The sequence below is a fragment of the Trichomycterus rosablanca genome, chromosome 8 (genome assembly GCF_030014385.1).
Source record: "Trichomycterus rosablanca isolate fTriRos1 chromosome 8, fTriRos1.hap1, whole genome shotgun sequence".
NCBI classification, from domain to species: domain Eukaryota; kingdom Metazoa; phylum Chordata; class Actinopteri; order Siluriformes; family Trichomycteridae; genus Trichomycterus; species Trichomycterus rosablanca.
The window spans coordinates 27,663,201-27,684,162 of NC_085995.1; the positions used below are offsets into that span (position 1 = coordinate 27,663,201).

The following is a 20,962-nucleotide window of genomic DNA, read 5'->3' on the forward strand; positions in this document are numbered from 1 at the left end:
GATTTTAGACATTCTTTATTAATGCCTTGTGATAGTGGAAGTCAGTGATTTTTTTTTTTTTTTCCACACTTTGATCAGGAATCGGTTTGCCCTGTCTATACTTGGTATATTCGTTAGCAAATGTGATATTTTCTATATATTATTCTTGACTAGTTGCACACCTATAATAAATGTATAAATACTTGGCTGATCTCTGTGATCATAATATGAATAATGTAAGAACTGTTTTAATGTACATAAGGGGAACACATGTTTGTCCTGTTCATATTTTACTGCTGCACAGTTGAAGCAATCCAGGTGGTATGTTCACCCATCATGTAAAACAATGCCTGTATGTTAATTAGGTTTTCTTTAATGCCCCTAGGTGTATGAGTAAATGATGGCCAGCTTTGACCCGGTACCCTGTCTAGGATGCGATTTAACCAGGTATTTAGCTTGTATTTAATGTGTAGTTAATTAGCTGTATAGCTGAAGCTTGCCGTCACATGCTCTTGTAAACAAATCAGCTGTCAGTACATTAATGAGAACATTAAGTTACTGGTATATTATTGTATAACAGTACTGTTAGTGCTAGTATGTTTTTGAAAATCTGTTTACTTGTAATTTATGACCCTCTCCAAAAAAATCGAGAGCCAAAACTGCTTTTGGCTATTTAAACCAGAATACATTAGCCATCTAAAACTTGCCATGCATGATAAAAGAATGGCAATGTTACTTTATAGGCATCTAAATGTCAACTTTTGTAAGTTGTAAAGGCATGTTGACGACAAACTAGCTAAGCACCATCACACTAGTTCAATAATTCTGTTTCATTTGCTTCGATCTTTAAAATTTCAAAAACTATGTGAAGTGCAAAAACTGCATTAACAGTAAAGGCAACAGAGGCAGAAAGGCTTTAGTGTAAACATAAGGTTTATTGCAATGTGCATTGTGCATCCATACATGGCTGAGAACACCTTTCAATGGACACAGTAAAGCAACACAACCTATGCTTTAAAAAAACTGGCGAAGACACAAAACTTCGCTTAAGATCGTGTGAATATGAAGTGAGTCTTTGGTAGTTAGAACAGTTAGTCAGAGGCATGTTGCCCATTTTGGACAATATGCACAAACACACTCGGGTCCATCCAATGGCAAGTTGACGTGTGAATTCAGCAGATTATAAAATCAGGAGTGCACATGCAATCATAGCAGGCACTGTATGGCACTCCATTATTCCATCGCTTTGCTCATCATGTGCTAAGTTAAGAACTAAGCAAATGTATTGACATTTTTAGCCCCAACAAGAATCATCAGTTTACAAACATGTTGATTTTACTCAAAAACAAAGCTACACATCCCATATAAGCAGCAAGCCCCAACTGCAGAGAATACAAGCGATTCTTAGATGGCATGATTAAAAAAAAAATCACTGTGGTAGAAAGAGGTCCAGCTCACAGTCCTCAACTACAAGAACTCTTGTAGACAAATTATTAACGTGAGACTGAGTCTTGGCTTGACTTAACATGCGATCCTGGCTTGTAGCATTGAAAATCCAGGAGCTTTTTCAGGGCCAGCTCTGTCTGCCCCCTTTCATCCTCACTGAAAGGGAAGCAAGAATAAAAAACCAGCCCGGACCAGTTTCCAGGCGGCCAGTGGCCCCGTTGTACAGTAACCTTAGGCAACTACATCACTCTTTCTCCATGTCAGTCCAAAGAGATTGTCGGGTATTACAGAAGATGCGAAGGCCACTGGAACGTCGGATGCTTTCATTTTAGACGGGTTTTCCTCCCGTCTGTGCATCCAGGTCTGGTAGAAGCTGCACATCAATGATGTCAACTTGTGAGGTCCATTTCAAATGAGAGCCGTGGCTCTGCCCGCCCCCTGGCAGAGCCACTTACACAGCCGAGCCCATGCTGCTGTACTGGCCACCCTGCTCGGGAGACTCCAGGTCCAGAGGCTCCATCGGAAGAGAGTCCGACGGAAGTTTTGACTGAAACTTCTGAAGCTGCTCTGGGCTAGCCAGATTCTTCAGTAAGCTGTTTTCCCGCTCCAGCTGGTTGTTCTTTTCAGCCAATTCCTTGATCTGCTCTTTCAAGATTTCCACTTCCTCCCTGACAGCATACATCAGGTGATTTTTTACAAGATCCTGAGTAAAAGAAAAACAAGGAAAGAGGTTAGTTGTCAGATTTTTAGTCTGAGTATGTGAAATAAAGGCTAATGCATGGATGATATGTTGATGTTTATGGTTTATTATTGTTATGTACTTTCTTGACTAATATATTATATGTTAATCTTTGCAAAACCTTCACAACAATCATTTGCAAGCACAATCAAGTGCAATTCCATTTTTGGGAATAGCCTATATTTAAATAATGTGATTATTATTATTAGGCATCTTGTCATGTTACTGTTTAACCATGTTTAGATATAATGGTCTATTCAAGTAACCGTTTTGCTAAAGCAAACTGTATGCATCACTTAAAGTTAGATGCCATTGCATAACTTCTCAGACACAAGGGGATATATGACATTTGACAATTTGATTCTCATATTTTGTCCAGTCAATGATAAGGTTAAGTTTAATTTAAATCTCAGCAAACTGATAAAGATCTTTTAATTTATGTATACCATTTCTATCCAAAAAGTCAATCGCACCCCATGAGCATAAACTAATTATGGGGTCTACAACATGCAATGCATGTTATGAACCGAATATTCAAATGGTGTGTGGGTGAATCACTTTTCTAAGGGTTGTCATGAACTCTCCAAGCCTAACGGACACTGACGTCTGCTAACCAAAGAGCCACAACTGACATTTAAGACTGCGCAAAGAAACCACAATACACTTTGTTTACACTTCAGCTTGCTTATGTTTAGGGATTGTTGCTTGAATATATATTATGCCTAGTTTTGCATTTACTTCACCACAAAAGTACATATAGTACATGGACACTTTTTCACTATTAAAAGCCTCGTGCATTGTATCATGCAAAAGTAAAATATATATAATTCATTGTCAAAATGCCTCACGCTCCTACATTTACAAGCCTTCTATTACAGACAGTTTTGGTGTGTCCTAAGGTGTCGTAATCCTGCATAAGGAATGCTGTAATGGTTTGTGTAGATGTATGACTATACTAAGCATTGTTATGAAGGTCAAGCCTAGCAATGGAATTCATTCTTTAGGATTGTATTGTCATGAGGGAATTCCTTCTTACCATGGCTTGCTCGATCTTGTTGTCTATTGCTACAACACTTGCACCAGAAGCACTGTAAGAGAAGAAAAAGGAAGGATTTAATACTCAGGATAAATAGAACACTTAGATGATTAGTGTGCACAATATATTAAGTTTTAATCTAATGATGGTAGGTTGTTTACAGATAAATATGTACGTGTATGTATGTGCACTAAAGGGCAGCTTTGGTTGTAAATAGTACATGTGTGGGTGCAATGTAAACCAATATTTCCAACTACTGGTTGGAGGGCTGGTTTGAATGCCAGACATGCACACCTCAAAGTTCCACTTTGACAAAGTACGCTCATATAGGCTCAATTAACCCGAATACAACTAGATATACTAAAAGAAAACACAATATATCGTTATTTAAGACGTGTTTTTACCTGTTGTCGAGTTTGACCGACACTACGTCTGCTCCCAAAAACGACGAGAAAAAGGAGATAGAGAAGTTGTGCAGCTGATACACAGCGAGCTCCATTGGGCTTTTGAACATCTCCGTGCTCATATTAATTGCTAAAGCGCTCTGAATAATGCTCGTCGCCACGTTTGCGACTAGTCAAAAAGTTCTACTAAGTACTATTGTGGTAGTTTAGTTCTCTAGTTGCTCGCTTTGTGAGCGCGTCTCAGAGACCGGGCTCTATTTACTATAAACCGGTATAGTTTCAGAGAAACACCGTCGGTAGAATGAAGCTATTTCTGCCTCACCTCGCTTTTATAGTCGCTGTGAATTGCGTCACGAACGACGCGCGCATAAATTATGCAAATGAGTCTGGCGGTTTTGACTCCTCCTTGAACTCGTGCAGCACAGGGAACAGTGCGGGTCAAAAACAAGAACATCCAACCGCAAACAATCAAGTGTAAACAATGTCATCACGTAGCCGTGGAAAATACATCAGAACTTTACCCAAATGTACAAACTGCATCAATCCGAACACTCTCACCTACTACCGAAAGCCTTGTGCATTGTTTCATGCAAAAGTCAAAGTGCTGCAGACTTTTGATACGCATGATACCATAGTACGTACATCGTGTTACTATTGCCATGTGCACCATGTTGTTTACTTGAATAAAATCCACTGCAGCTACTGCACGGTGGGTTGTGCTGTTGCTTCACTGCCTGGGTTCAAGTCCCCAGACAGACGGGGGTGGCACGGTAGCTAAGTGGGTAGCACTGTCGCCTCACAGCAAGAAGGTCCTGGGTTCGATCCCCAGGTGGGGCGGTCCGGGTCCTTTCTGTGTGGAGTCTGCATGTTCTCTCCCCGTGTATGCGTGGGTTTTCTCCCACAGTCCAACGACATGCAAGTTAGGTGAATTGAAGACACTCAATTGTCCAAGACTGTGTTTGATATAAACTTGTGTGAACTGATGAACCTTGTGTATTGAGTAACAACCGTTCCTGTCATGAATGTAACCAAAAGTGTAAAACATGACGTTAAAACAAACAAACAAACCAGACAGACAATCTCCTTTTTGTGTGGTTTGCATGTTCTCCCTGTGTCTGAGTGGGTTTCATCTGGGTGCTTCAGTCTCTCCCACATATCCACAGACATGCAATCAGGCCAATTTGAGTTCCTTTAAAACTGCCCCAAGTGTGTGTGTGTGTCTACCCTGTGATGGACTGTGACCTGTCCGAAGTGTTTCTTGGCTTTCGCACAATAAATTACACCCACCGTGACCCTGACCCGGATAAAGAGGTGGTAAACCAGACAATGAGCTTACCAGAGATATATCCTATTTTCAAGAGTGTGCTTGATAAGAGCATGCATTTTCTGTTAGTTTTTTTAAAAAAATCTGCAAATATGTCCTATCACAAATCCCATCATGTTTATTTAAAGGAACTTTTTAAACACAGAGCCCAAAAAGTTCCAGTTTGTCTACAGAAATATTGTGTACTGCGTAAACAGCACTTGTTGTTAATACTTTTGTTATTTACAGGCTTTTTTTATCTTCAGACAGTGACTGGAGGAAAGGATCGAACCCATACTTCTGTGCTGCACCTAGTCTACCAGCTGCATCCACTACTAATGCCGTGGTAGATTACACATGCCTAAAGGTAGGTATGTTTACCAAATGCAATCTCATGATAAAGGCTGTAGATTAGTTATTACTACAGCTCAAAATGTTTCTCTGTTCCTAAAAGTCCATGCTATAGTTTTTTTAATACATTAGAAAGAGTTTTTTTGGAAGGTACTTTATTTAAACTTACACAGACACAGGGAGAACATGCAAACTCGCACTGAAAGGCAGCTTGACCAAGGAATCAAACCCAGGCTTTTTCTGCTGTAGGCAAGTGTTACCCACTGTTCCACCCTTCATTCTTACATAAATAAAGAAAATATAACATAAACACAAGTATTGCCAGAAGTAACTAAACAAAAAGAAATTCACTAATGTTATATATAATGTTCATTTGAAAATGATTGACATTTAAATCGTCAATTTAACGCAATCACGTTTTTATTGGACATTAAATTATTACTCTGCACAATAAAATTTGATAGCTAATTATATGAATTCATAATTATACAATATCTGTAGTTCTTAATCTTTCTAAGCAATATTTACTTCACTACGCTTTACTTTATAGTCGCATTATCGGCCTCTAGTGGCTGTATAGTTAATTGCAGGCAGGTCATCACGAAGTAAACACCCCAAAGATACCCAATCCAAATCCAGTGTGAACATAGAAAGTGTTATCACAAACTATAGCTTAAAAGTTTAATCTACAAGCAAAGGTCAGATTAGATCTGAAGGTGTAATTATCACATTTCAGCTAATGATGAAGGCTATTCATTGGTTATTGTTTAAGCAACCAGTTATAGTTTTAACTCAGCACTTTATCCTCTACAGGGTTAAGTTGGGTCTAGCACCTCCAGAAATGTTATTGATACATTTATAGATACATTTTGTATCTATACACTGTAAGAAAATACTGTTTATTGTACAGAGTAAATAAAATAATGTGTAAGTGTGAAATGAGACTCTAAAAAGTATGCAAATATGAACTAGCATATTTAATTCTTTTTAATTTTTTACTTTTCTTCTACTAAACCCAAACCTGAGTTAGGTTAAACTGCAGTTTTATTAACCTAGAGAAAGTTTGATCACATTACTTCAAAAAAGTGTACTTACTGTATTTAAGCTTATTATTAATGCTAGGATTGTTATTGTAATTGGTCCACTTGTCATGGAGGACTGGACTGGACATGGAGGCTGGACATGGTTTCAAAATTGTGTCCTCCTGCCAGCAGAGGATGCATGAAGGTGCAGACGACTGCTATGTCGTTTTCTCTTAACTCCCAGACTCCTTTGCCAAAGTGTTTCTATTTACCATGGTTTATTCATCAATGAGTTGCCAACCTGCTTTTCCTTTAAAACCAACTCTTAATCTGGTCCGGTTTATTGCCTTCCTAGATGCTATAACTCTTATCTTTTTTTTTTAAGGTTATCTTTTGGTTGGCATCACGGAGGAGTTTGTCATATTGTGACAAGTTTCAGTTCTGCACTGTTCTCTGCTATGGATTGAGTTTACTTTTAGTTCTTGGAGGTAGGTGGAAGGCTTCTTTAATGCTGTTGTAGATCTCTTGGCAGCATCCCAGACCAGTTTTGTTCTTGTCTTTTCACCAGTTGTGAAAGGAACGTCCAGTTCTTGGCAATGTCATTGTTGTGCCATATTTTATTTTCTAGTTGTTTACAGTCTTTACTGTGTTCCATGGTATACGTAATGTCTCAAAATTTCTTTTGTACCCTTGCCCTGAGTGATACCTTTCAACAATGAGATCTCTGTAAGCTCATTGCAGACCATGGCTTTTGCTGTAAATGTCAGGGAAATCCTACTAAAACAGCTGAACTTAATATGGGGTAAATCAGTCACTTGAGGACAGCTACTATTTAAGGTTGCAACCACATTATTTTAGGGATAATAAAAAACTGTAGTTTTTGTGTGGGTGGTTCTGTGTAACATTATTCACTAGGTTAAAGATTGACCCTTTATCCAAATACAAGTCAGGAAAATGCTACTAAAACAGCTGAACTTTATGAGGTTAATCAGAATAACTTTACGACAGGTGTGTACTAACTACTATTTAACTTATTTTCTAAGCGGATGTGCACATGTATGCAACCACATTATTTTAGTTTTTTTATTTAAACAAATGCAGTGTTTTTTTGTTTTTTTTGTTTGTTTGTTTGTTTTGTTTTTTATAAATTGCGAAGATTATAGGTCACATTAAAGGTGCATGGAAATAATATAAAACCCCTAGTTTTTGTGTGGGTGGTTCTGTGTAAAATTATTCACTGGGTTAAAAATTGGCCCTTTATCTAAATACCAAAGAATACCTGAAGTCTGCCAGTGGCAGTAAAATGTATTGCTATGTCACTGATAAGTTGCCATATTAACTACTATTAAACCCATTTGTAAGCGGATGCGCAACTGTATGCAACCACATTATTTCAGTTTTTTATTTTTATTTTCAAATGCAGTTTTTTAATAAATAGCGAAAATTATAGGTCACATTAAAGGTGGAAATAATATAAAGCCCTAGTTTTTGTGTGGGTGGTTTTGTGTAAAATTATTCATCAGGTTAAAAATTGACCCTGTATCTAAATCCCAAGGAATACCTCAAGTCTGCCAGTAGCAATAAAATCAATTGATATGTGACTGAGTTTTCATACATATCACATACACATTGATAAAAAATATATTTAGACTTTTTAGGCAGTACATTTGCTCCAGCAGATAATATTAATACATTTTATTTCTGTTTCATTATATTATATTTACAGTAGAATAAGTAAAAGATATGTTTGTGGTGTTTGCTGCAGCAAAAGAAGCTATACGTCTTGTGATGCCAATCAGTCTCTTGTCTAAGATTAATTAGGGCTATACAAAAGCTCTGTTTGAATACATTTACCTAAATTAACACCATAGCTTCTTGTATTGTTATTCTTCAGCAGTTCTGAACGAGCAAATGATTAATCCCAAATCAATGAGATCCCTTTGATGCTCTGTAAGTCAGGAAAATGCTACTAAAACAGCTGAACTTTATGAGGTTAATCAGAATCACTTTACGACAGGTGTGTACTAACTACTATTTAACCCATTTGTAAGCGGATGCACAAGTGTATGCAAACACATTATTTCAGTTGTTTATTTTTATTTTCCCACTTTAAATAAATGCAGTTTTTTAAATGAATTGCACAGATTATATGTCAAAATAAGGGTTGAAATGATATAAAACCCTAGTTTTTGTGTGAGTGGTTCTGTGTAAAATTATTCATCATGGGTTTCCATACATAGCACATACACATTGATATCGACATATCAATTTTTAAAAATATAATAGACTTTTTAGGCATTTGCTCTGGCAGATAATATTAATACATTTTATTTCTATTTTATTATATTATATTTACTGTAGAACAAGTAAAATATATGTTTGTGGTGTTTGCTGCAGCAAAAGAAGCTATACATCAGTCGCTTGTCTAAGATTCACTGGGGCTATTCGAAATCTACTCTGTTTAAATACATTTACCCGAATTAACACCATAGCTTCTTGTATTGTTATTCTTCAGCAGTTCTGAACGAGCAAATGATTAATCCCAGATCAATGAGATCCCTTTGATACTCTAAGTCAGGAAAATGCTACTAAAACAGCTGAACTTTATGAGGTTAATCAGAATCACTTTACGACAGGTGTGTACTAACTACTATTTAACCCATTTGTAAGCGGATGTGCAAGTGTATACAACCACTATTTTATTTTTTTTATATTTTTATTTTCCCACTTTTCCCCACTTAATTTGTTTTTTTTTATGAACTGCACAGATTATAGATCACATTAAGGGTGGAAATAATATAAAACCCTAGTTTTTGTGTGAGGGGTTCATCAGGTTAAAAATTGACCCTTCATCTAAATCCCAAGGAATACCTCAAGTCTGCCATTAGCAATAAAAGCAATTGATATGTCACTGAGTTTTCATACATATCACATACACATTGATATCAACATATCAATTCAGTACATTTGCTTTGGCCGATAATATTAATACATTTAAATTTCTATTCTACTCTATTTACTAAAGAATGAGTAAAAGATATGTTAGTGGTGTTTGCTGCAGCAATATAATCTATACCACTACTCTGTATGAATGCATTTAACTAAATTAACACTAAATCTTCTTGTATTTTCATTCGTCAGCAGTATTCTGAAAGAGCAAATAATTAATCCCAGACCTGAACTGAATCCCATCGGAACAGTATGAATGTTTAAAGTTGATCTAACATATTATAGATATATAGAGGAGAATATAAGCAAGCAGGCAGTATTGGTTTATTAAGAGGCTGTCTTGTTTCATTTCATTCAGCATATTCAGCAACCTGATTACATAGCAGTGGTGCTGAAAGAAGAATTTGCATCTCGCTGACAGTGCTGCGGTTAAGCTAATCAGTGAGGACTGATCATTCTGTACAATATTCAACAAAAACCAATGGAAAATAAGCACAATGTTCTTTGGGTACATTCCTGTGAGCATCAGCATTTTTAGAATGCTTTATGCTGAAAAGTGGTTAAACTACCTTTCTAAGAGTAAGTAATATGTTTAAGCATATGAGTGTACATTTTTTAAATTCATTTTCAACCCTGGGCACTAGGCAGAAATACAGCTCAGTGTTAATTGTAATAATCTGTAGAATGTCTGTCCTAACTATTGAAATCTAATAACATGTCTAATATTCAAGCTAATACAACTACTTGTTTTGTGGAAACAGCTTTTACTTTATTTAAAATGAGTCATTGCAATTGTTTATTAGAATTCAAGCCTCCAATCTTAGTTATGATCGCACAGTAAACCAGTGAACATTACAATGCTTCAATGGAAGCGAATCATGTCCCTCACTCATGCCACCAAGGGACGGTGGTGATGTCTCCAACTCCCTCTGATAAACAAACACTGTGCTGCTGCACCATAAGAATTTTAAAACTATTAAAACATTCACTATTAATCTATTAAAAGAAGTACGATAAACTGGTATATAGCAGTATCAAGTCTGTTTGCCTAAAACTATGCTTTAATGCTAAAATACTGATATACTGATAATGGCATGAATCCATCATAAAATGCATGATAAGAACTTTTTCTTATTCAGAATCTAATACTTTTCCTTTAATCTGCTTAATGTTTAATTTAGTTAGCACTTTTTCTAGGTAAAACTGCCTGTTGTATCAGTAATATACTTTACGACTTAATTTCATCCACACATTTCTAAAGAAAGTTAATCCACACATGATCAGTCTGTCTGTCATGGATTACAGTAATGATGTTAAACAGGTAATAAGCCTGTTCCTAAATGTAATGATTTTCACATGTTGTCAAGCAAGCTCTGCAACCAGAGTCTTGCAACTCATTTTTTAAACTTTCACTTGACACCTACACAATACATTTATCAGATGTCAGCACAAATCGATTGCAACCTGGCTGTGCCAGGACTTACCGCCTGTCTCTACGGTTGAATAGGCTAGGTGAGAAGGGCGGTTTGTAGCTCATAGCTGTATTCCTATCACGGATTACGGAGTAATGTGCAGGCTTTAGGACATGAGTGAAAGTGACCCATTCTCCCAGATGAATGAGAGAAAAGACTGATCCTTTCTTTGCTTTTTTCACCAATGATCCTATTGTCTGTTAATACATACAATTAGAAAAGAAGCCAGAAAGCCTCTGGGCATAAACAACAATCCAAAGTCTGAAGACACAATTAGTAACTAATGGATTTCAAACACACCCACTGCTTGCAGGTGTATGAAATCAAGCATGCAGTCATGCAAACTCAACAGACTTAACATTACCAGTAGAATGTGTCTGTCATGTTTAACCTTGCACTGTTAAAATATGCCACCTTTCTGGTTTGTGTTCTGTTAGAGTAGGTCTGAAAACTGTATGTGTTGTTACTGTGAAGTGGAAAGTTCAAGGAGCAACAACAGCTGAACTGCAGACCAATAGACTTGACAAGCTCAGAGAACAATGTCACCAAGTGTAAATGTATATATAGAGCATAGCAATTGTTCTTGATTTCAGCAATTACTATGAGTACCAGACTGCCTCAGGAAGCAGATGTCTGAGCCATTCAATTTATCATGCTGCAGTCCAGTGGAGTAAACAAAGGACCAAAGAGTTTTATTTTTTTCATGCACAATATAGGGTACAACACAGTGATTTCTACATCATACATAAAATGCTCTATGTTTAGGATTTAGCCTGCCAGATATGTTAGCAATAGCTTTAAAACTGTAGTTTCTTTTTTTTCTATTCTATTTATGCATTTTCTCTCCAATTTAGTGTAGTCAATGTGTCTTCCGCTGCTGGGGGATCCCCAATTGCAGTCGAGGTGGGTATATAGCTGCTCTCGCCTCCTCCGACCCACGTGCAGCCCTTAGCGGAGCCCTTTTTCACCTATGCGCTCTGCACAGGCGCCTCTATCTGCCAATCAGGGTCCTCACACAGCGTTTGAAGACCCCACCCACATAGTCCGGCCATCCCGCCCTAGCAGAGACGTGTCTGCTTCAGGCACTGCCAATTATGCCCGCTAGATGGCACCCAGGCAACCGGTGGCAATGCCGAGTTTCGAACTGAGGAATTCAGAATATCAGCGCTGGTGTGCTAGCGGAATATCCCACTGTGCCACCTTGGGCGCAAACTGTAGTTTCTTTAAATGTGGCTTATTATTTATTTTCACTAAACTCTTGGGTGGTGCAGCAGTAAAGCACACCAACCCAATATTGCTGAAATCCAGGGATCCAGGGTTTGAAACTGTAGTGCTATCAGCTGTTCTGGAGGCTACACTGACATGATAGGCTAATGTATGTAGTGGGGTGGCAGAAACAGCCTAGCCATCGGCAGTATCAGTCCCAAGCCCAGATAAAAATAGGAGGGTTGCATCAACAAGGGCATCCAGCATAAAAACTGTTCCAGATCAGCTTTATTTAATTAAAGTGATTTTATTACTACAAAGAGATTAATCTTTACTGCAAGAGTGAAAGCTATAATAATGTGGGAAGCCAAGTTTATATTAAAGGGAAAAGATTCAGGTTTATTTACTTTTAATATCGGAAAAATAATACCATCATTCTTGAAAAATTGCATTGCATTAATCATTGCATTATTTTTTGCCAGTAAAGAACTACCTATAAACTATATTTCCCATACTGCCATTTCACTGATTCTTGCAGCTACCTACGTTTATGATGCCACCCTATATAATACACAGTTTGTATCCATTAATTGGCTTTGCTTTTTTACCTCATGATCCATAATTACCATAAATTAAATCTTTGTTCAAGAACTCCAGATGACAAGCTTCAGTTTTTACAAATATAATGTTTAAATCATTCCCCAGACGTTATTGTTATGAGTGAATAGGCAGCAACCAGACAGGAAACAAGCTGATAATACCCTAAAGAAGACAGATAGAGAGCCAATATCATTGTACAAGTCTCAACATGAACTGTCTGCGAGGAAATTGAAAGTGTTTTTATGGCCTGATGAAGTTGGGTTGACACAGCTGGGATTTATATGGATCAGGTGTGCTTTAAGAAGTCGTTTTAACCCAGAATTAATTAGGACTAGCAGTTTAAATGTTAATTTTAATCATAGGGGATTATCATGGTGTGTAACTGGCAAATTGTAGTGCAGTCTCACCAAGCTTCTGCCTTGTAAATCTGAATTACCAAGAGAACAGTTAACTGCTCTGTAAATTACTGGTCTAAAGGTAGTGACTAAGTTGATTATGTTGGGCAGTAAAATAGTTACTTTCTTCTCAGTGGCTGTTCAAATTATGCCTTAATTGAATAACATGGTTCAAAGAGTTCTAGTCAAAGAGTATTTGGCTGCAGCCTGTGGGATAAATCTGCACCAGGGAACACAGCACAAGAGTTGCCTGTTACAGATTGCCTCCCTGATGCAATAAGACAGGGTAATGGCAAGTATTAAAATATTGCTCAAGCTGAGGCAGCCACCTCTTTGAATATTTGCATGTCTGTCTGGCACAGAAAGTTGTTGCATTTGCCCCACAAAATGAGAAACGATTTTAGGCCCTGCAGAACACTTACAATATTTTCCTGATACTTGTCATCAAGACACATTTATATTGAGGAAGTTAAACAGATGGACATGAACAAACTGTTCCTTTATAACTATTTTGCACTTGATGGTATGTTGTGTAACGAACTGGTTACATTTGGCCTTGAGCTTAGCATTGAATGCTGCATATGTCTGAGTATGAACATCAGCAGAAAAAAACAAGGTGCTACTACAGATGTTTATATCAATAGAGTTCACACACAGGTTACGTTGTGTGCTTATCATATGGTACACTGTAAAGTAGGGATTGATAAACCTGTCTGAAATCAGGAGCATTTATATAAGGATATAGTTAATCCATTTAACTGTGACTTGTCCTAATGTCTTATTACTTTAGCTTTAATATTTGTCTTTACATAAATAACCATAAGCTTTTCTTAGGCACAAAGTATCTACAAACAATGAACAGATGTGTTTACTGTATATACCATAGGACACCCGTCCTAACTGTGTAGGTGTTTTTGCCCCACACTGTGCTAACATGTTATATAATATTATATCAACTTTGGGACAACAAGTATAAAAAGAAAGAACCTGCTTCTGTTGTAGCATGACTGTACCTTTGGCATAATGACATCTGAGTAATTCCAGTAGCCTGCAGAGCCCTGTTCTAAGCTCCACTAAAGATTCTTAGTGTGAATAAGAGCCAGGTTTCTCGTCCAACATCAGTGCCTGACATAATCCCCAAAACGTGTGAAAATCCTTTCCAGAAGTATGTAAAGTTATTATGACCAGCAAGGGCCAACTCGGTATTAACATCATGGTTTTGGAATAGGTTGTCCAGCAAGCTCATATTCATGTGTCCATATACTTTTGACCACATAGTGTATGTACCTGCAAAATATAGCATGGTCATTTGTTAAGCTTTTCTGGTCAGGTTTACACTGGTAGCAGAGGGCACTCCTCTAATACAGAATTTACAGGGGGGTGCACCAGTCTACCTCTGAGTATCACACACTCACTTATTTAAATTTACTGACAGGTAAATTTAGAGTAGTCTAGGATATCATATAAAATTAGAGTAAAATACCCAAAGGAAACCCATAAAAAAACACTTCACACAGATAGTAACAAAGTAAACAGAGCCAAAGATCAAAACCTAGTGCTATACGGCACAAACACTACCTGCTGTGCCACCCTTTCCATGGTACAAGTAAAATGTTAAAAAGTAAATGTAAAAAATACATAGCATCATAATGGAATGTATGAATCATGAGTTACCACCCTGTCTCTACAAAGCCACACTTGTAGTGCACACAGAATGCTGGAGGGTCTATTCCACCTTTAGCACAAAGAACTCATCTGACCAAAGTCTTTTGGTCCATCTGAGATGATCTTGGGCCCAGAGAACTCTACGGCATTTATGTATAGAATTAATGTATGGCTTTTTCTTTATGTAGTAGAGTTTTAGATTGCATTTATTGATGCTGTGGCGGACTGTGTTAAGTGACTATGGTTTTCTGAAGTACTCCCAAGCCCATGTGGCTATATTTAGCACAGTAGCATGACAGTTTTTATCCAATGTCTTCTGAGAGCTTACAGGTCACAGGTCACACATATTCAACAGTAGTTTCAGGCATTGCACTTCACAGACTGTGTTTTCTCAAGATTTCCTAAATCTTTTTAGAATATTATGTATGGTAGATGGTGAAAGATTCAATTATTTGCAATCTTGTATTGAGTAATGTTCTTTTCGAATTGACTGACTATTCTTTCACAATGTCTGGCACAGGTTTGTGAGCCATGACCCTGCACTGCTTACAAAGATTGATCCTTTGGTGGATCCTTCTTTTATACCCAAACATGATTCCCTTACTTGTTACCAATTCACCTGCTTAATATGGAACACTGTTACTTCAATATTCTATAAACTTTTCACTCATATTTTGCCCGTGTGTTGCAGGTATTAAATGAATTTAATCTTATCTTTATGTGTGTGTACATAGCAACAGGAGGGCTGCAGTCAGTATTAGTATAGTAATAGTATAACCACACAGTTTATCGGAATGGTGGGTGTAGCTTCTGAAATGGTTAATGAATATAAGTACATTACAGGCTGGTAAGTGTAATGCCTAAACCCCTGTCCAGTCCACTTTCCAGTATTCAACAAGCCTTGTGAAGACCTAGATTTACCTAGACATGTTCTGAATGACAGCTTTTTGTGGTCGGGTCATTTAGAGGCCATCTAGACACTTGAGTTTTACCTTTTTTAAAATACTGATCCAGGAAACACATCATCCTGATTTCCAGTAAAGCGCCTTGCCTGTCATTGTTGCTTATTACCGAACAGAGGTTTACACAGTAAAGAAATGGGATCCAGCCAGGGCTCTGTCCTAGATCAGTTGAGATACGAGCAACATAAACCAAACCTCTGGGCATTGCTGTCTGGGAAATCCCTTTTTCAACTGATGTCTGTTCTAATCTTACTACACAGACAGTAATCTTACTATGCCAGACATTGTACTGAGGACTAAGGTTTCTAAGGTTCTCATATTACATGTCTACCAAAGCAGCAGGTATGTTTTGGTACTGTAAGGTGTGCATATATTGGAAAAAACAGAAACAGTGCATTACACTGGGCATTTAGCAGTCACTTTTATTCATCATATATACTGTACATATACAGACGCACAGTACAGCAAAATTCTTTCTTCGCATATCCCAGCTTGTTTGGAAGCTGGGGTCAGAGCCCAGGGTCAGCCATTGTACGGCGCCCCGGAGCAGAGAGGGTTAAGGGCCTTGTTCAAGGGAACAACAGTGGCTGCATGGTAGAGCTGGGATTTGAACTCTTAATCTTTCAGTTGATAGCCCAAAGCTCTACCCACTAGGCTACCACTGTCCATTTTTATTATCCAAAACAACATACAGTTGTAATGAATACAATCTAAGCAATTGAGGGTTAAGGGCTTTTCTTGAGGGCCCAACAGTGGCAACTTGACAGATATTGGACTTAAACCAGTGACCTCCTTATTACTAGTCCATAATCGCTGAGCTACCACTGGGAATCTGTGCATGAAACCTGTGCTAAAATGCATTGGTGTGCTTATGGAGCCAGTTTATGCTGTTTGTAAGCACCTACACCATGAGCCTCATATTTGCATGTTTTGTGTGCTCAGCTGTGCAGCTTTACATTCTCTGGGAAAAAAAAACACAGAGCTCTGGGTTTGCTGAAGAACGCATGTATGACTGCCTTCTTTGAGCATTACGATCATGTTAGCTATGATCTAAAAGGTTGTCTTAAATCACGCTTACAGCAGCCACTTAACAGCCACATTCCTATGGCCTCACCTTCACTGTTGCCTGTAGCCTAATACATTTAACATTTATTTCTTGAATTTACTGCCTTAACTTTTATTATCAATGCCATCTTTGCCTTACCCCCTAGGAAGATGGAGTGTCCTTTTTTGGAAGGCCCTCATACCACTCAATGTTAAGAAGCCTACAGTACATTTTGTCTTTTCCCCCCTAGTCTAGCCCCTCCTGTTTGGGTACGACGATGTACTCTTCCACATGTAACCACAGTCATGCAGGAGTGCTGGTGCCACTGCAAACAGGCACAATTAATAATGCACAGAAATGTCGGAGTGCGTTTCTCCCACATGACTGCTCATGAACTGCACAAATTGATGCCTCTTGTTACACAATGGCCTCCTGTGGGGTGCGCTGCTTTTGAAGAAAGTTGTCTTTGCTGGCACGGCAGGCTTATATAACTGGCCAATCTATGCAGTTCAGCCCGAGGAAAACACAAGAGCAGTGTTGTCTCAGCGTTAAGCTTTTAGTCCCTAGTACAATTATACAAATATTAATATACAAAGCTTATACTACACTGTGCCAGAATGTGGCATTTATTTTTGTAGTATTAGTTTTTGGGTGGGTTAGGCTATAGATGAACGTTCCATTCATATCCATTATTCCATTTATAAACATTTATGCCCTCAACATCGCATAGCAGCAGTGACATCAAGAGAACATGGAAAATTGTGTAGCCTAGCGGTTGTAGCCTAGCGGTTAAGGTCCTGGACTAGTAATCAGAGGGTTGCTAGTTCAGTCCCCACCATTGCCAGGTTACCACTGTTGGGCCCTTGAGCAAGGCACTCAACCCTCAATTGCATAGACTACTGTCAGAACTGTACCTCAATTTGGATAAAAGATAATCATTTTATAATAATTTTAACATATCTAAGCATGGTCTAATGATACACGTGTTGCAAACCTGATAAATAATTTTACTGTTGAGTGTAAGGTTTTCTCAAAAAAGTTGTTAAAGAACATCAAAGAGAAAAACAGAATTAAATTATAGAATGTAAGCAAGGCAAGAATAGAGTGCCACCATTGGAAGGCTGGGTGTCATTACAGATGCTTGACTATTAGGGTATTTGCAACTTACCTATCAGGATTTGTGACTTCCTTTAGTAAATAAAAATATAATAATAATAATAACACATAATGTCAGCGTCTTTGGTACATGGGCTCTTAAATAATACTGGATTATTTTGATACTACTATCCTCACTTAACCCTGGAGGCAATGACATCACTGACTGATATAGCTAGACTAGACAAGACATGGGATATGTCACAGGGTCAGTGTTTCGGTGTTTTTAGATTCCCTGCCTTCCAAGCAGTGTTATTTTGCCCGAGTGGGAAGGGACAGTGTGATGTCACAGCTGTTGCCAAGAATCCACTCTCGTGTGGATCAGGTATCATCAACACAGGCATAGAGCAGCGTTTTACAGTGCAGCAGACAGACTGTGCTCGAATCCACTCAATAGCACACCGCTTAACTACAAATTGAACCAGACAGGCATCCCTTGCTGTGTTCAATTTATTATCTCAGGTACAGTTCTGGCAGCAAGATTCTTTCCTGCAGTTAATATGGCAGGGAAATTAGAGAAAAATGAAATTCAGTATTACTGTCTGCTGTGAATGTCGATGACTGTGTTTTAATAGTCATTTCATCCTAGGCACAAAGTAGGCTAAAATATAATTACAGCAGTAGAGGAAAAAAAGAAGCCACATACATTTTTGGTAATTACTGTTTTTTGTTGCTTTGTAAATACACCGATCAGTCATAACATTAAAACCACCTCCTTGTTTCTACACTCACTGTCCATTTTATCAGCTCCACTTACCATATAGAAGCACTTTGTAGTTCTACAATTACTGACTGTAGTCCATCTCTTTCTTTGCATGCTTTGTTAGCCCCCTTTCATGCTGTTCTTCAATGGTCAGGACCACCACAGAGCAGGTATTATTTAGGTGGTGGATCATTCTCAGCACTGCAGTGACACTGACATGGTGGTGGTGTGTTAGTGTGTGTTGTGCTGGTATGAGTATATCAGACACAGCAATGCTGCTGGAGTTTTTAAATACCATGTCAACTCATTGTCCACTCTATTAGACACTCCTACCTAGTTGGTCCACCTTGTAGATTTAAAGTCAGAGACAATCGCTCATCGTTCGAGTTGGTCATCATCTAGACCTTCATCATTGCTCACAGGACGCTGTGCACAGGGCGCTGTTGGCTGGATGTTTTTGGTTGGTGGACTATTCTCAGTCCAGCAGTGACAGTGAGGTGTTTAAAAACTCCAGCAGCATTGCTGTGTCTTATCCACTCATACCAGCACAACACACACTAACACACCACCACCATGTCAGTGTCACTGCAGTGCTGAGAATGAGCCACCACCCAAATAATACCTACTCTGTGGTGGTCCTGGGACAGTTCTGACCATTGAACAGCATTAAAGGGGGCTAACACAGCATGCAGAGAAACAGATGGACTACAGTCAGTAATTGTAGAACTACAAAGTGCTTCTATATGGTAAGTGGAGCTGTTAAAAGGGGCAGTGAGTGTAGAAACAAGGAGGTGGTTTTAATTTTGTGGTTGATCGGTACAATAATACAATTAGAGAACAATAATTAAAAAATTTGAGATCAATCAATAATGAGATCAATCCTAACTAAGCATGTTGTGTAACATTACTTTTTTTAATAATCTCATCTACAGGAGCCTATCTTGGAAACACAAGGTGGAACAATGCAGTAGTAAAATTTAATCATTCATTTACTTATACAAAGGAGCCAAATATCTACAAGGATCTTTTGGGAGAGGAAAAACAATCATAAAAATATCATAACACAATGAATGGTTATTTAATTAATGTTAACTGTCAATCATTCATTATAATCTAATCTTCAGTAAACGCTTGGCCCAAATTATAAACCTCTCCCGGAAACTTTTGATGTAAGGCAGGAACACAATGTTGATTACAGGGAATTACTCACATTGATAAGGAAATAAAAAGTGGCCTATCTATGTAGTGATATGTTTTCAAAAATGAAAAGTGAAGTCTTTATTACTGTTTCTTTACACAGTATAATGAACTTTGAGAATGAGATGGAAGAACAACACACGTTGTCCTTTGTGACTTAACTTATTGTGACTTTACTTATACAAAGTGCTAGTGTAGTAAATTTGATGTAGGATGAGCATTGATTGACAGTGACTTAAATCATTAAGATGGAGATAGATGCCAACTGAGTATGTGGGAAAGTTCTTTGTGTCTGTTACTTATACTTTGTTTATTCATTCATCCACTTGGCTTGATTTATTCTTCGGTAAATGCTTTATCATGAGCAGAATCCTTTTCCAGAAACACTTAGCCCCAGGACAGGAGCACACCCTTGACAGGGCAGCAGTGTTCATTAATACCTCAGTAAAATGAATCATGTAGAATCATGTGTGGCAACAATGCAGTGTGTATCATCTGTTACTGTTAGTTATTCACTCATCCATGTATTCATTCATCTTAATGTCACCTTTCCTGATTAGGAACCTATTCCAGAAATACTGGGTGCAAGCTGAAAACATGCCTTGATAGTGTGGCATAGCACACTGTGGCATGTAACACTAACTAGGCTAGGGCAAGCCGTACTGGACTAGTAATCAGAAGGTCGCTGGTTCAAGCCCACCACTGCCAGGTTGCTGCTGTTGGGCCCTTGAGCAAGGCCCTTAACCCTCAATTGCTCAGACTGTATACTGTAAGTGCAATGTAAGTCGCTTTGGATAAAGGCGTCTGCTAAGTGCCTTAAATGTAAATGTATGCAGGGCATCACAAGCTTGCTCATTTAGTAATTTACTTATACATAGGGGCTATTTAAAGTAGTCAGTTCACGTACTGAGTGCTGGTAAAAATTAAAAGTCCATCACAGCAGATTACATATATGTATGGGAAATTTAAATGGCCAATTCATCTATTCCCAGTTTTTGAAAGAAATGTAATGCTGACATAATCAGAGCATTAACTTACTAAGACCTGACCTGACTAGACAGAGCATGCAAACTTGACGTAACTTGATACAAGGCAAGGATCGAACCCAGATCTATGAGACCGTGCACCCCCTACAATATCGGCTTTGCCACTACGTGCTTTGGCCTTAGTTTTGTATAACTGCTTTATCCTGATAAAGGGTTGCAGTGGCGTTAGAGGCTTTTATGAGAACACTGTATGCACACAAGATGTGTGTACACCCTTGAAAGGTTGTTAGTTCATTACAGGGTATCACTCACTCACCTAGGGACAATTAATGTAGCCAGTCCACCCA

At 38.1% G+C, this 20,962-nt stretch overlaps 1 protein-coding gene across 2 annotated transcripts in view; it reads right to left on the minus strand.

Annotated features, from left to right (window-relative positions):
• Window positions 1-894: 894 nt before the first annotated feature.
• tsc22d3 (TSC22 domain family, member 3) overlaps window positions 895-20,962 on the minus strand; it is a 48,812-nt gene continuing 28,744 nt past the window's right edge. The window contains exons 1-3 of one of the 2 annotated variants that reach the window (XM_063000636.1): window positions 3,605-3,917; window positions 3,201-3,252; window positions 895-2,128 (exon numbers count right to left, since the gene is read on the minus strand). In XM_063000636.1, coding sequence (XP_062856706.1) covers window positions 1,877-2,128; window positions 3,201-3,252; window positions 3,605-3,726 — 426 coding nt within the window. In that variant the 5' untranslated portion in view covers window positions 3,727-3,917 and the 3' untranslated portion in view covers window positions 895-1,876. Of the gene's footprint in view, window positions 2,129-3,200; window positions 3,253-3,604; window positions 3,918-20,962 lie in introns of those variants that run through there. The other variant, XM_063000635.1, reaches the window with a different exon arrangement.